Source organism: Cetorhinus maximus, chromosome 30 (assembly GCF_964194155.1).
Source record: "Cetorhinus maximus chromosome 30, sCetMax3.hap1.1, whole genome shotgun sequence".
NCBI lineage: Eukaryota > Metazoa > Chordata > Chondrichthyes > Lamniformes > Cetorhinidae > Cetorhinus > Cetorhinus maximus.
This window is the reverse complement of record NC_135908.1, coordinates 7143901-7157259: the sequence shown is the minus strand read 5'-3', so window position 1 is coordinate 7157259 and position 13359 is coordinate 7143901. Positions and strand designations below refer to the sequence as shown.

Sequence of the window (13359 nt, the reverse complement as noted above, 5' to 3'; positions counted from 1 at the left end):
GTATGGGGTTCGATCCCCGTTTAGGCTCGGGGTAGGTTCAGGACCTGCCTCCTGCCCCTACCCCATGGTAGAGGTGATGGGGCTGTGAGGGTAGCAAAGAGGGCAGACAGAGTTAAGATACAGATCAGCCATGAGCTAACCAAATGGGTTCGAGGGGCTGAATGGCCTCTTCCTGTTCCAATGTTCAACACCTGGGCTTCCGCCCGAGGAACAATCATTTCGATGGGGAAGCAGGGAACAGAAGAACGAGGAGCATTATCTGACAAAATTTGACGCAGAGACAAAGAAGTAGGTAAAAAGCTGGTCAGAGAGGTAGCTTTTAACCCTGGCTTAAAGGAGGAGAGTCGGGTAGGGATTGCTGTCATCTTGGAGGGTTGAACAGTTTAGAGGTTGGGAGAAATGATACTAAACAACCGGGAACATTTTCCCCAAGACATGCACATACTGTTTAAAGCTGCCTGGTCTGAATCTCTCCGAGAACCACAGTTGTGGTTTGACTCTGGTAGGGTTTGAAAGTTGTTGGAGATCCTGGCAGGGAGCAAGTTCTCCTTCAAGTGCTTCAGCTTGGTTGGTCATTGCCCCAACTTTTCTCTCCATACAAATCTGAGCTGCTTAACTTCACGACGCATTCATTTTGGAACTGGTGTGGGCTGTTTTGTTAGATTTGGTTGCTGATTTGCCTACATTACTGCTTTTGTAACCGGTCCACCCTGCCTGCGAGGGCGGGGCTGTGGAGCACAGGTAGAGACAGCGAGATTTCACCCGGCCCCCTGAATGTTAAGGGAAGCTCTGGTGTTGGTGCTCCGGGCAGTCGGTTTACCGGGAAAGAGGGGGGTGGAATGTCGAATTAAACCAGGAATTCGACTTCAGCCGCCGCGGAACTTTTAGTTCTCTCCCCAATTCACTTGGCCCCTCTGCCTGACTACGGGGAGTGATGCTGAGATACGACGCCTGATCTCTGCTTCTCCCCATCCAAATGATTGTCCCTTGGGCATAAGCCCAGATGTTGAGCACTGGAACAGGAGGAGGCCATTCAGCCCCTTGAACCTAACCTATTTAGTTAGCTCGCGGCTGATCTGTATCTTAACTCTGTCGACCCTCTTTTTGCTACTGGGCCCACAATCCCCTCGCCTAACGAGGAGACAAGGCACGGGCCACGGGCTAATTTGACCAGAGTGTGCATCACGGCAGAGATGGTCCTGCCGTCTTGGCTCAAACCGGCGAATTAAACACGGTCCGGATGTTTAGCCTGAGTCTAGCCTCTTGTCTGAGGCGGTGGGGTAGATTGTGTGCCTGCAAAGCAGGAGTCACCGAGCTGTCAGGACTATAGTAGTGGATTTACTGTACGTGAGATACCCAATCACAGGCCCTCTTCTCGTTTCTCCACGCCGTGAAGTCCTGGGGCTTTCCTCTTCAGAGCTACTAAGAGCCTCCCATTTTTTTAGGCTTCAGTGAGCAATGTGACTGAGGAAAAGAACTCTTGTGGTGGTTTCCTGCTTCCTGCTTCCTTCCTCCTGTGTGCTTAAAGGAAACACAAGTCCCCTTCCCAAAGGATCCTCCGCCCGGAAGCAGCCGCTGCCCCTCGAGGTTCCAGCTCCTTCACCTTCGTCATCACTGAGAATTCACTGCTTCCTCCATTGGCGCTGGCTCGTTACCTTGAGCTGGGGGACCCTTACCTGAAGCTGCGGAGACTTGCCAAAGGTCAGAGTTGACCACACCCTGAGGTTTCGAATGACCCTGCTCCCCTGACTGGTTTTACAGATTTCAGCTCCACTGATGCAAAATTGAGGCCCTCCAAATTGGGCCAGTAGTCAAAACCGGCCACTGATTGGCTAATTACCGCTTTAAACCACCGTGCAGTCTCATCATTACCCTGCTCCCCCCACCCCCGTCCACAATGACTTTTACACTGAACCGTTGCTTTGCCAACCTGGTTCAAAGGTCGTGCTTGTGCTCAAACAAACAGAAAATTCTGGAAAAACTCAGCCAGCCTGATCGCATCTGTGGAGAGAGAAACAGAGTTAACGTTTCGAGTCCGTATGACCCTTCAGAGCTACAGAGAAGTAGAAATAGGACGATATTTATACTGTTTAAGGGGGGGGTGGAGCAGGTGAAGTTGGATAGAAGGTCAGTGATAGGCCGGGGCTAAGGAGAGATTGACAAAGATGTCATGAACTAAAGGACAAAGGGGGTGTTAATGGTAGTGGTCACGGGGAAAGGGGGGTGTTAATGGTAGTGGTCACGGGGAAAGGGGGGTGTTAATGGTAGTGGTCACGGGGAAAGGGGGGTGTTAATGGTAGTGGTCAGGGGGAAAGGGGGGTGTTAATGGTAGTGGTCACGGGGAAAGGGGGGTGTTAATGGTAGTGGTCAGGGGGAAAGGGGGGTGTTAATGGTAGTGGTCAGGGGTAAAGGAGGTGTTGATAGTGGCAAAGGTAAGAAAGCAGAATGTGATAATAGCAGGATATGGGTAAGCACTCTGGAAAGAACATGAACAAGTGAGAGATGGCCCTTGTAGGGGTGGGGCGGGGGGAGGGGACGGTGGTTGGGAAAAAGGGTGGAAAAGAGGATAAAACAATGAATAAAAATGAATTAAAAATAAAAATTTAATATAAAAATAAAAGAAGTGGATTAAAAATAAAGATGAATTTTTTTCAAAAGGGATTAAAAAGGGGTAAAGTTAGAGGTGAGAGTTCATGGTCTGAAGTTGTTGAACTCAATATTAAGTCCGGAAGGCTGTAAAGTGCCTGGTCGGAAGATGAGGTGCTGTTCCTCCAGTTTGCGTTGAGCTTCACTGGAACATTGCAGCAGGCCAAGGACGGACATGTGGGCAAGAGAACAGGGTGGAGTGTTGAAATGGCAAGCGACAGGGAGGTCTGGGTCATGCTTGCGGACAGACCGAAGGTGTTCCGCAAAGCGGTCACCCAGTCTGCGTTTAGTCTCCCTGATGTAAAAGGGACTACATTGGGAGCAGCGAATGCAGTAGACCAAATTGAAGGAGGTGCAAGTGAAGTGTTACTTCACCTGAAAGGAGGCTTTGGGACCTTGGACAGTGAGTAGGGAGGAGGTAAAGGAGCAGGTGTTGCACCTTCTGCGATTGCATGGGAAGGTGCAGTGGGAAAGGGGTGAGGTGTTGGGGGTGGTGGAGGAGTGGATCAGGGTGTAGCGGAGGGAACGGTCCCTACGGAATGCTGACAGGAATTGATATGTTTCTCCAGGTCCAGGCGAGAGAATGAACCGGCACCGAAACAGTTGTCGATGTACCGATAAAAGAATTGTGGGAGGGGGGCCTTGGTAGGACTGGAACAAAGGAATGTTCCACATACCCCACAAAGAGACAGGCATAACTGGGGCCCATGAGGGTACCCATAGCCACACCTTTTTATTTGGAGGAAATGAGACAAGTTTAAGGAGAAATTGTTCAGTGGGTGAACAAGTTCAGCCAACCGGAGGAGAGTGGCGGTGGATAGGGATTGTTTGGGCCTCTGTTCAAGGTTGAATTATTGCTTGTGCTTCCAGGTCGATGTCAAGGGCCCAATTGGAGGACGCTGGTTTGGGGCAGTGCTGAGGGAGGTTAGGGTGAGATGTTAAACCAAGAACTTTGGGTGTGTGCGTGAGACTGTGTTTGGTGGGAGGTTGTGAGAGAGAGAGAGAGAGAGAGAGAGACAGACGGTGGGTCGAACATTTTCCAGTTATGATGGCTTCCTTGAGACTTTGTTGTAACCAAGTACACATCTGCGTCACAGATTTTACGATCCGTAGCTCCATGTTGTCTCTGTGATTATTCTGAAACTGCAGATAAAAAGGAGCAGGAAAAATCCTTTGATTTATTAATGTTGAGGTTATTTGCCGCAGAGTGCAGGATGATTCATTCCCAGTCCATTGTCATCAAACAGCTCCGATTGGCAGTGTAATCGTGCCCTCTCTCTCTTTCCCCGCTCTCTCTCTGGGGCTCCCCTGCCCTCCTCTGTTGGGCTTCCCCCCACCCCCACCAGTTGGACTCCCTCCTCACCCTGCCCCACTTTGCACGCGTGTCTCTCTCTCTATCTCTCCCTCTAATTTCTGTAAATTATGACGGTTGAGTTGAAGGGGTGTTCAGTGAGTAACGTGTTCCTGGGAGATTGCTGTTGCTACAATATTGCTGTGAATAATATTCCCTGTTCCTCCTCACGCCTACATCCCCTACGCCGATGTGTACAGTGCTTGCTGCTGCTCGAATAGGGTGTGTGACCGGACTGTTTATTGTTTGGTTGAAGAACTGAGTTGCTGGATTTTGATTACCATAGGGAGATCCAGATTAACTGTCTGAGTGCTGAATCCAATTACTTGGATGTATTTTGACCAAAGAAGACCTCTTCTTATGTTTCCACGTAGTCATACTCATGTAATCATACCTTACAGGTAATGTTCCAGACATCACCGTCCCTGGGTATGTCCTGTCTCACCAGCAGGACAGACCCAGCAGAGGTGGCGGCATAGTGGTATATCGTCAGAGGGAGTTGATCTGGAGATCCTCACATCGACTCCGGACGCCATGATGTCTCATGGCATCAGGTCAAACATGGGCAAGGAAACCCCCTGCTGATTACCACATAACACTCTCCCCTCCCCCACTTCGCTGATGAATCAGTGCTTCTCCATGTTGATCATCACTTGGAGGAAGCACTGAGGGTGGCAAGGGTGCAGAATGTACTCTGGGTGGGGGACTTCAATGTCCATCACTGATAGTGGCTCGGTAGCACCACTACTGACCGAGCTGGCCGAGTCCTAAAGGACATCGCTGCTAGACTGGGTCTGCGACAGGTGGTGAGGGAACCAACAAGAGGGAAAAACATACTTGACCTCACCCTCACCAGCCTGCCTGCTGCAGATGCATCTGTCCATGACAGTATCGGTAAGAATGACCGCCTCTCAGTCCTTGTGGAGATGGAGTCTCACCTTCACACTGAGGATACCCTCCATCGTGTTGTGTGGCACTACCACTGTGCTAAATGGGATAGATTTCGAATAGATCTAGCAACTCAAGACTGGGCAACCTTGTGGTGCTGTGGGCCACCAGCAACAGCAGAATTGTAAACAAACACAATCTGTAACCTCATGGCCTGGCATATGCCCCACTCTACCATTACCACCAAGCCAGGGAATCAACCCTGGTTCAATGAAGAGTGCAGGAGGGCATGCCAGGAGTAGCACCAGATGTACCTAAAAATGAGGTGTCAACCTGGTGAAGCTATAACACAGGACTACTTGTGTGCCAAACAGCATAAGCAGCAAGTGACAGACAGAGCTAAGTGATCCCATAACCGACGGATCAGATCTAAGCTCTGCAGTCCTGCCACATCCAGGCGTGAATGGTGGTGGCCAATTAAACAACTCACTGGAGGAGAAGGCTCCACAAATATCCCCATCCTCAATGATGGAGGAGCCCAGCACATCAGTGGAAAAGATAAGGTTGAAGCGTTTGCTACAATCTTCAGCCAGAAGTGCCGAGTGGATGATCCATCTTGGCCTCCTCCGGAGGACCCCAGCATCACAGATGCCAGTCTTCAGCCAATTTGATTCACTCCACGTGATATCAAGAAATGGCTGAAGGCACTGGATACTGCAAAGGCTATGGGCCCTGACCATATTCCAGAAATAGTACTGAAGATTGTGCGCCAGAACTTGCCGTGCCCCTAGCCAAGCTGTTCCAGTACAACACTGGCATCTACCCGGCCAAGTGGAAAATTGCCAGGCATGTCCTGTACACAAAAAGCAGGACAAATCCAACCTGGCCAATTACCGCCCCATCAGCCTACTCTCCATCATCAGGGTCATCAACAGTGCTATCAAGTGGCACTTGCTTAGCGAGAACCAGCTCACTGACACCCAGTTTGGGTTCCGCCAGGGCCACTCAGCTCCTGACCTCATTACAGCCTTGGTTCAAACATGGACAAAAGAGCTGAAATCCTGAGGTGAGGTGAGAGTGACTGCCCTTGACACCAAGGCAGCATTTAACCGAGTGTGGCATCAAGAAGCCCTAGTAAAACTGGAGTCAATGGGGATCGGGGGGGGATCTCTCTGCTGGTTGGAGTCATACCTAGCACAAAGGAAGATGGTTGTGGTTGTTGGAGGTCAGTCATCTCAGCTCCAGGATGTCACTGTAGGAGTTCCTCAGGGTAGTGTCCTCGGCCCAACCATCTTCAGCTGCTTCATCAATGACCTTCCTTCCATCATAAGGTCAGAAGTGGGGATGTTCGCTGATGATTGCACAATGTTCAGCACTATTCGCAACTCAGATACTGAAGCAGCCCATGCCCAAATGCAGCAAGACCCGGATAATATCCAGGCTTGGGCTGACAAATAGCAAGTAACATTCGTGCCTCACAAGTGCCAGGCAATGACCATCTCCAACAAGAGAGAATCTAACCATCTCCACTTAACGTTCAATGCCATTAACATTGCTGAATCCCCCACTATCAATATCCTGGGGGTTACCATTGACCAGAAACGGAACTGGACTAACCATATAAATACTGTGGCTACAAGAGCAGGTCAGAGGCTGGGAATCCTGTGGCAAGTAACTCACCTCCTGACTCCCTAAAGCCTGTCCATCATCTACAAGGCACAAGTCAGGAGTGTGATGGAATACTCTCCACTTGCCTGGATGAGCACAGCTCCCACAACACTCAAGAAGCTTGACACCATCCAGGACAAAGCAGCCCATTTGATTGGCACCACATCCACAAACATTCATTCCCTCCATCACCGACACACAGTAGCAGCAGTGTGTACCATCTACAATATGCACTGCAGGAACTCACCAAGGCTTCTAAGACAGCACCTTCCAAACCTGCAACCTCTGGCACCTAGAAGGACAAGGGCAGCAGACACATGGGAACACCACCACCTGGAAGTTCCCCTCCAAGCCACTCACCATCCTGACTTGGAAATATATCCCCGTTCCTTCACTGTCGCTGGGTCAAAATCCTGGAACTCCCTCCCTAACCGCACTGTGGGTGTACCTACAGCACACGGACTGCAGCGGTTCAAGAAGGCAGCTCACACCACCTTCTCAAGGGGAAATTAGGGATGGGCAATAAATGCTGGCCCAGCCAGCAAAGCCCACATCCCGTGAATGAATAAGAAAAGACATAAGGCGATATTGGCACTAATGACTTAAAAGTTGATTTTGCAAAAGGACTGAAAGTTAGAGAGACAGAAAGGTTCAGCGAAGGAATTCTCGAGCTTAGGGCCCAGGCACGGCCACCAATGGTGGAACGATTAAAATTGGGATGAGGCTGGAATTGGAGGAATGCAGCCTTTTTTTTGGCGGGGGCTGGGGTGGGGGTGGTTGTCCTGTTGGAGAATGCAGAGATAGGGAAGGGCGAGGCCATGGAGGGATTTGAAAATGAGGACGAGGGGTTTAAAATTGGCTCCTGATCCACAAGCGCAGGGGTGATGGGTGAATGGGACTTGGTCCGAGTTAGGATACGGGGCAGCAGTTTCTAGAAGGTGAAAGAAAGAGGGTGAAAGTCCGGACCGGAGTGCGTTGGAATAGTCAATTGTAGAGGTAACAAAGGCATGGGTGAGGGTTTCAGCAGCAGATGAGCTGATGGGGGCAGGTTGAGTGACATGACAGAGCTGGAATGTGGGATTGGAAGCTCTGCTCAGGGTCTAATAGGATGCTGGGGTGGGCTCAGCCTGGTTGTGCCTCAGACAGTCACCATGCTGAGGGATGGAGTTGGTGACGAGGCACAGTCTGTGGTGGGGACCAAACACGATGGCTTCAGTCTTCCCGATATTTGGGAAAAGCGGGAGCGGAAGGAGGGGGTGGAAAAAAGAAAGAGTCTGGAAGGAGGAGGGAATGAAATCTCACAAGGAATGATGGTTCAAGGCAAGATGGAGGCGATGACGGGGATGACAATGGAAACAAAAGCTGTTCCTCGAGGAGGGGATATGGTCACAGCTGAATAGAGGGGGCTGGGGGGTGGTGTGGGTGCAGAAAACATGGGAAAGTGGAGCTGGTTGTCCTGGTCTGAGGATGATTGAGACTAATACTGTACATTCTCCTCACGTGTCAGCTCCAAGCCAGTGTGTACCCATGGGGAGCAGGAATCCCGACCGTTTATATTAACCTCCTCCTCTAGCCCAGGTTTTGGTCCCAACACCAACTCCTTTGACCTGCTGTCTATTTGGTGCTTTGATGATATCTCCGTGAAGCACCTGAGGGTGTGGGCTAAAGGCGCTTTCTAAATGCAGATTGCTGTTTGGCGATGTTGAGGTGAATTATAACCACCTCGCGGCACAGATGGAACATTGAAAGTGGGACCTCTTGCTCAGTCCCACACTGGACAGTACTTCCAATGACATAATTTAAAAAAAAAATAATTGGCAGAACGTTGGCTGGACTATTGGGAAGAAGTAAAAGCACTTTTTTTTGTTTTAAATTCATTAATTTGATGGAAACTGCAGCTCGACAGTGTAGGAGCTGAAGGCAGCAGCCGCTTGGGGAGGAGGCAAACAATTGGACGGTTTCTAGCGTCTCTATCACATGACCTCTTGCTGCTGGAGCTCGCGCGCGAATGGTCACCTGACACATCCTCCCGGCATTTCCTTCCTGCCCACTGCCATTTCTTGCAGCTAATCAGAAAGCAGACACACTCTTCGATATCCAATTGGATGATTCTTGGCTGTCAGCCAACTTCTCCCGACTCCGGCGTTGGTCCAATAAACGAAAGTGCTCAAAGAAAATGGAAATAAAGCAAAAAATTTCCCTCTGATTATTTTTTAAAATTTGTTCTGGGCTTTACTGACACCCGTATCCTGGAGATTCGTCTTCCTTTTTGTTGTTGGAGGCATTAGACAAGGTAGCCAAGGAGAAACTCCTTCCATTAGCTGATTGGATAAGGCCAAGGGGACACGGGTTTAAGATTTTGGACGAGATGCAGGGGGAATGTGAGGAAGAACCTCTTCACGCAGCGAGCGGTGATGGCCTGGAACTCGCTGCCCACAAGGGTGAGGGAAGTGGAGGCGATGAATGTTTCAAAGGGAAATTGGATGAGCACCTGAGGGAGATAAAGTTGCAGGGCTACGGGGTTAGACCGGGGGGGCGTGGGACTGACTGGGTCCTTCCACTAGGAGCCGGCATGGACTGAGGGGCCTCGTTCTGTGCCGTAAATGACTGAGGCTCCAGGTTTTTCACCCCCCATACCAAGGCTGGTCTGGCTGTTGAGCTGGTGCAGGTCTGTGCGATAGACCTTGGAGCTGCCTGCCTGGCAGTATTTGGTTATTGAATAATTAACATCTGACTATAATTCACGAATAATGCACTGTCTCTTTTACAGAAGCTCCAACGATGTCATTGATCCATCCCAGGAGACCTTTGGACCAACTCCCATCATTGTTCCTAACAGCCCAACGGAGCGAGCAGGTAAATTAGGTAACTGCAGAGGGGGGAGTGTTAGGCTGTTAATACCCTGGAAAACATGATGCCCTCTTCAGGGTGGCCTTTTTTCCCCCTTTCATTCAAACTTGGAAAACCAGCAATTATTTTCCCCTCTAATTACAACAACATCTTCTATTCGTATAGCATCCCAAGGTGCTTCTACAACTCGGAGTCACAGTTTAAAAATAAGGGGTCGCCCATTTAAGACAGAGTTGAGGACACATTTTTTTTCTGAGGGTCGTGAGTCTTTGGAACTCTCTTCCTCAAAAGGCGGTGGAGGCAGAGTCTTTGAATATTTATAAGGCAGAGCTAGACAGATTCTTGATAAGCAATGGGGTGAAAGGTTATCAGGGGTAAGTGGGACTGTGGAGTGGAGGTTGCAATCAATTCAGCCGTGATCTTATTGAATGGCGCAGCAGGCTTAATTCCTCTTAATTCGAATGTATGTTCATATTGTAAAACAGAGTATGACACTGAGACACAAGGAAATATTGGGTCAGGTGACCTCAAGCTTGGTCAAGGAGATAAGTTTTAAGGAGTGTCTTAAAGGAGGGTAGAGAGGCGGAGAGGCGTAGGGAGGGAATTCCAGAGCTCGGGGCCCAGGCAGCTGAAGGCACGGTCACTTATGGTGGAGCGATTAAAACTGGGGGTGTTCAAGAGGCCAGAATTAGAGGAGTGCAGGTATCTCCAGAGCTGTGGGGTTGGAGGGATAGGTGAGGCCATGGAGGGATTTGAAAACAAGGATGAGAATCTAATTGTCCTGGAGAAGGTGATGGTGAGCTGCTGCCTTAGCCGCTGCAGTCCACTAATTACCTGTGGCGGTTTGATACTGCTGGGTGATTTGTTAGGACATTTCAGAGGGCAGTTAAGAGGAATTATCCAATGAATCCCACTGCCCCTGCTCTTTCCCCCAAAGCCCTGCATGAAACTTCCCTTTCAATTATTTATCCAACTCCTTTTTGAAAGTGACTCCTGAATCTGCTTTCTGCCCTATCAGGCAGTGCGTTCCAGATCACAACAAGATATTTCTGCTTGTCTGGGGAGCCCAGGACTAGGGAGCCATCAATATAAGCTCCAGTAGGGAAATGAGGAGAAACACCTTTGCCCAGTCAGTGGTTAGATTGTGGAACTCATTCCCACAGGGAGTGACTGAGCTGAGTGGTGTCGATACATTTACAGGGAAGCTCAATTTAAAAAGAAAAGGAATGGAAGGATATGTTGATGGGGTGGGAGGAGACTCGTGTGGAGCATGGACCCGTTGGGCTGAATGGCCTCTTCCTGTACTATACACCCTGTGCTTTGTGGAGACTGACTGGGCGTGCAGTTATAATTTCCCCCTTTGATTATTCTCCCCACCTGTCCCACTTCCTGAAGCTGCTCCTCTGCCTGATGTGCGCTTCCGCAGGACCCGTCAGTTCACAGCTCCAGTGGCCATTCCTGTGTAAAACCAGACTGTGAATGTCAGTGGGACATTTGACTGTGATGGGCGTCACAGTTGAGCCTGGTGCTTTGCTTGTGCACAGTTGGTCATTGAGTAGCTAAGGGACCCTGACTAACTTTGAACTTCCCTAGTCCTGGGGCCCAGGGCCAGTGATGTCCTTGCCTCATTCAGGACTAATTAACTCTGCATAGACTGTCCTGTTCCTGCATCTCGGCCCCACACTGCGTGGGTGGGGGGGGGGGGTCAGTTATTAATGGAGCTATCAGGGGCAGTAGTTTTAACTCTGTGTGTTGTTTCTGCCTTTGGGATATTAGTGTGCGGGACACTGGGCATGATTTGAAAGGAAGCAGTACCATAATGGCTCATTCCTATATTTGGTTGAAATTTAAGTAGTCATCCCTTGAATTCCTCGCTATCTTTGTTGTCCTACAGACTAATGGTTAGGTGATGAACTTCATTCAATTAATCTTTGCCAGTTTTTTAACATTGGAATATTGAGGGTGACACTTGTTATAAAGCTTATTTTAGCACAGTTTGTGCTCAACAAGGTTAGGGCTGTACCTATAGGGAACTAGGAAATGCTGTTATTTCCCTCCCTCTACACTGTCCTCATCAAACACTCCCAGGACAGGTACAGCACAGGGTTAGATGCAGAGTAAAGCTTCCTCTACACTGTCCCCATCAAACACTCCCAGGACAGGTACAGCACGGGGTTAGATACAGAGTAAAGCTCCCTCTACACTGTCCCCATCAAACACTCCCAGGACAGGTACAGCACGGGGTTAGATACAGAGTAAAGCTCCCTCTACACTGTCCCCATCAAACACTCCCAGGACAGGTACAGCATGGGGTTAGATACAGAGTAAAGCTCCCTCTACACTGTCCCTATCAAACACTCCCAGGACAGGTAGAGCATGGGGTTAGATACAGAGTAAAGCCCCCTCTACATTGCCTCCCATCAAGCACTCCCAGGACAGGTACAGCATGGGGTTAGATACAGAGTAAAGCTCCCTCTACACTGTCCCCATCAAACACTCCCAGGACAGGTAGAGCATGGGGTTAGATACAGAGTAAAGCCCCCTCTACATTGCCTCCCATCAAGCACTCCCAGGTTAGATAGTGTGTTAGATCAATTGAAATGGTGGGCGGGGAAAAAAATTGTTGCGAGATCTGAAATAAAAACTACCATTGTTGCAAATTCAGAGGAGAAAACAATGTAAGTGTCTGAGCAGAGTAGGAGATGCAAGCTGTGATAAATATTTAACCTCGTTTCTTTCCAGAAGACGAGCCAATGGATACCTCCCTGCCACCTGCAGACACCAACCAATCGAATAAAGGTCCATGTGAAGAGGAAGAGCCAATGGAAATGGACCAGCCTGTGGAGCAGACTGAGCCTACCCACTTCCGGAGCCCACAGTCATCGACACCAGTGTCAGTGACAACTCCCGCTTTTACCACGGGGCCGCTGATGCTTGTGCCATCACTGCCAGATTTATCCCATGTAAGTGCTCAGGCCTACTTTCAGGCTCGGGGCCCGGGATTTGCTGGAAGATGGACATCAGTTTCAGCAGAGGAGTGGGTTGTGAGACATAAATCGCCTCGTTGAAAAGACACTTGATACTGTTAAATACCCATTCTAACTTTCTGTTAAATACCCATTCTAACTTTCTGTTAAATACCCATTCTAACTTTCTGTTAAATACCCATTCTAACTTTCTGTTAAATACCCATTCTAACTTTCTGTTAAATACCCATTCTAACTTTCTGCGGCTGGTTGGGTTTGTATTTGTGGCACAAAATATGGTAATCTCTCGACACTCATGGGCAAGTCGAGGAGAAGCTGCTGCTCTCTGGAAGCTAATGGTGGAATGAGGCACATTGTTTAGGTCAGCAGTTTGTGGCGATTACCAGCACTCTCGAAAAATCTCCCCCTTGCCCCAAATTGTTTGTCTATTTGTGCACTATTGTTGGTGAGCAGTTCAGTTGCCACCAATTCTGGTCCAGAGCTTCAGTGTGTGACTCCCAGTATCAACAGAAGCCATGGCTTCGTTTAGGTTCCGTCCCCTCTAATTGCCTAGACTTTGTCCAGTGCGTTTCCAGGGGGTGAAAGACTTACCCTCCTGGGCCGCATGTTGAAGGTTCCATTCTGGGCACAGCACTTCCAAAACGTTTAGCATCCGTGGAGGGGATTGACAAGATACCAAGGCTTAGAGGGTTAAATTATAAGGACAGGTTGAATAAATCTGGCTTGTATTCCCTTGCAAGGAGTGCGGGGGGTGAACTGATTTGAGTTGTTTAAAATGTTAAGAGGATTCAGCAGGGTAAATACGTAAAAACTATTTCCTCTGGTCTGAACAAAGGGATCTAATCTTAAAATTGGAGCTTGGTTGTTCAGGAGGGAGATCAGCGAGCACTTCTTCCACGTGGAGTAGTGGGGAGGCGATGGTGTAGTGGTAATAACACTGGACAGTAATCCAGAGACCCAGGGTAAGGG

General features: G+C 49.3%; 1 protein-coding gene across 1 annotated transcript in view; it reads left to right on the top strand.

Annotated features, from left to right (window-relative positions):
* The window catches only part of tp53bp1 (tumor protein p53 binding protein, 1), a 127502-nt gene that overhangs the window by 32423 nt on the left and 81720 nt on the right, over positions 1–13359 (top strand). Inside the window, exons 10-11 of the mRNA XM_078532204.1 lie at positions 9324–9418; positions 12146–12366. Coding sequence (XP_078388330.1) covers positions 9324–9418; positions 12146–12366 — 316 coding nt within the window. The remainder of the gene's footprint in view (positions 1–9323; positions 9419–12145; positions 12367–13359) is intronic.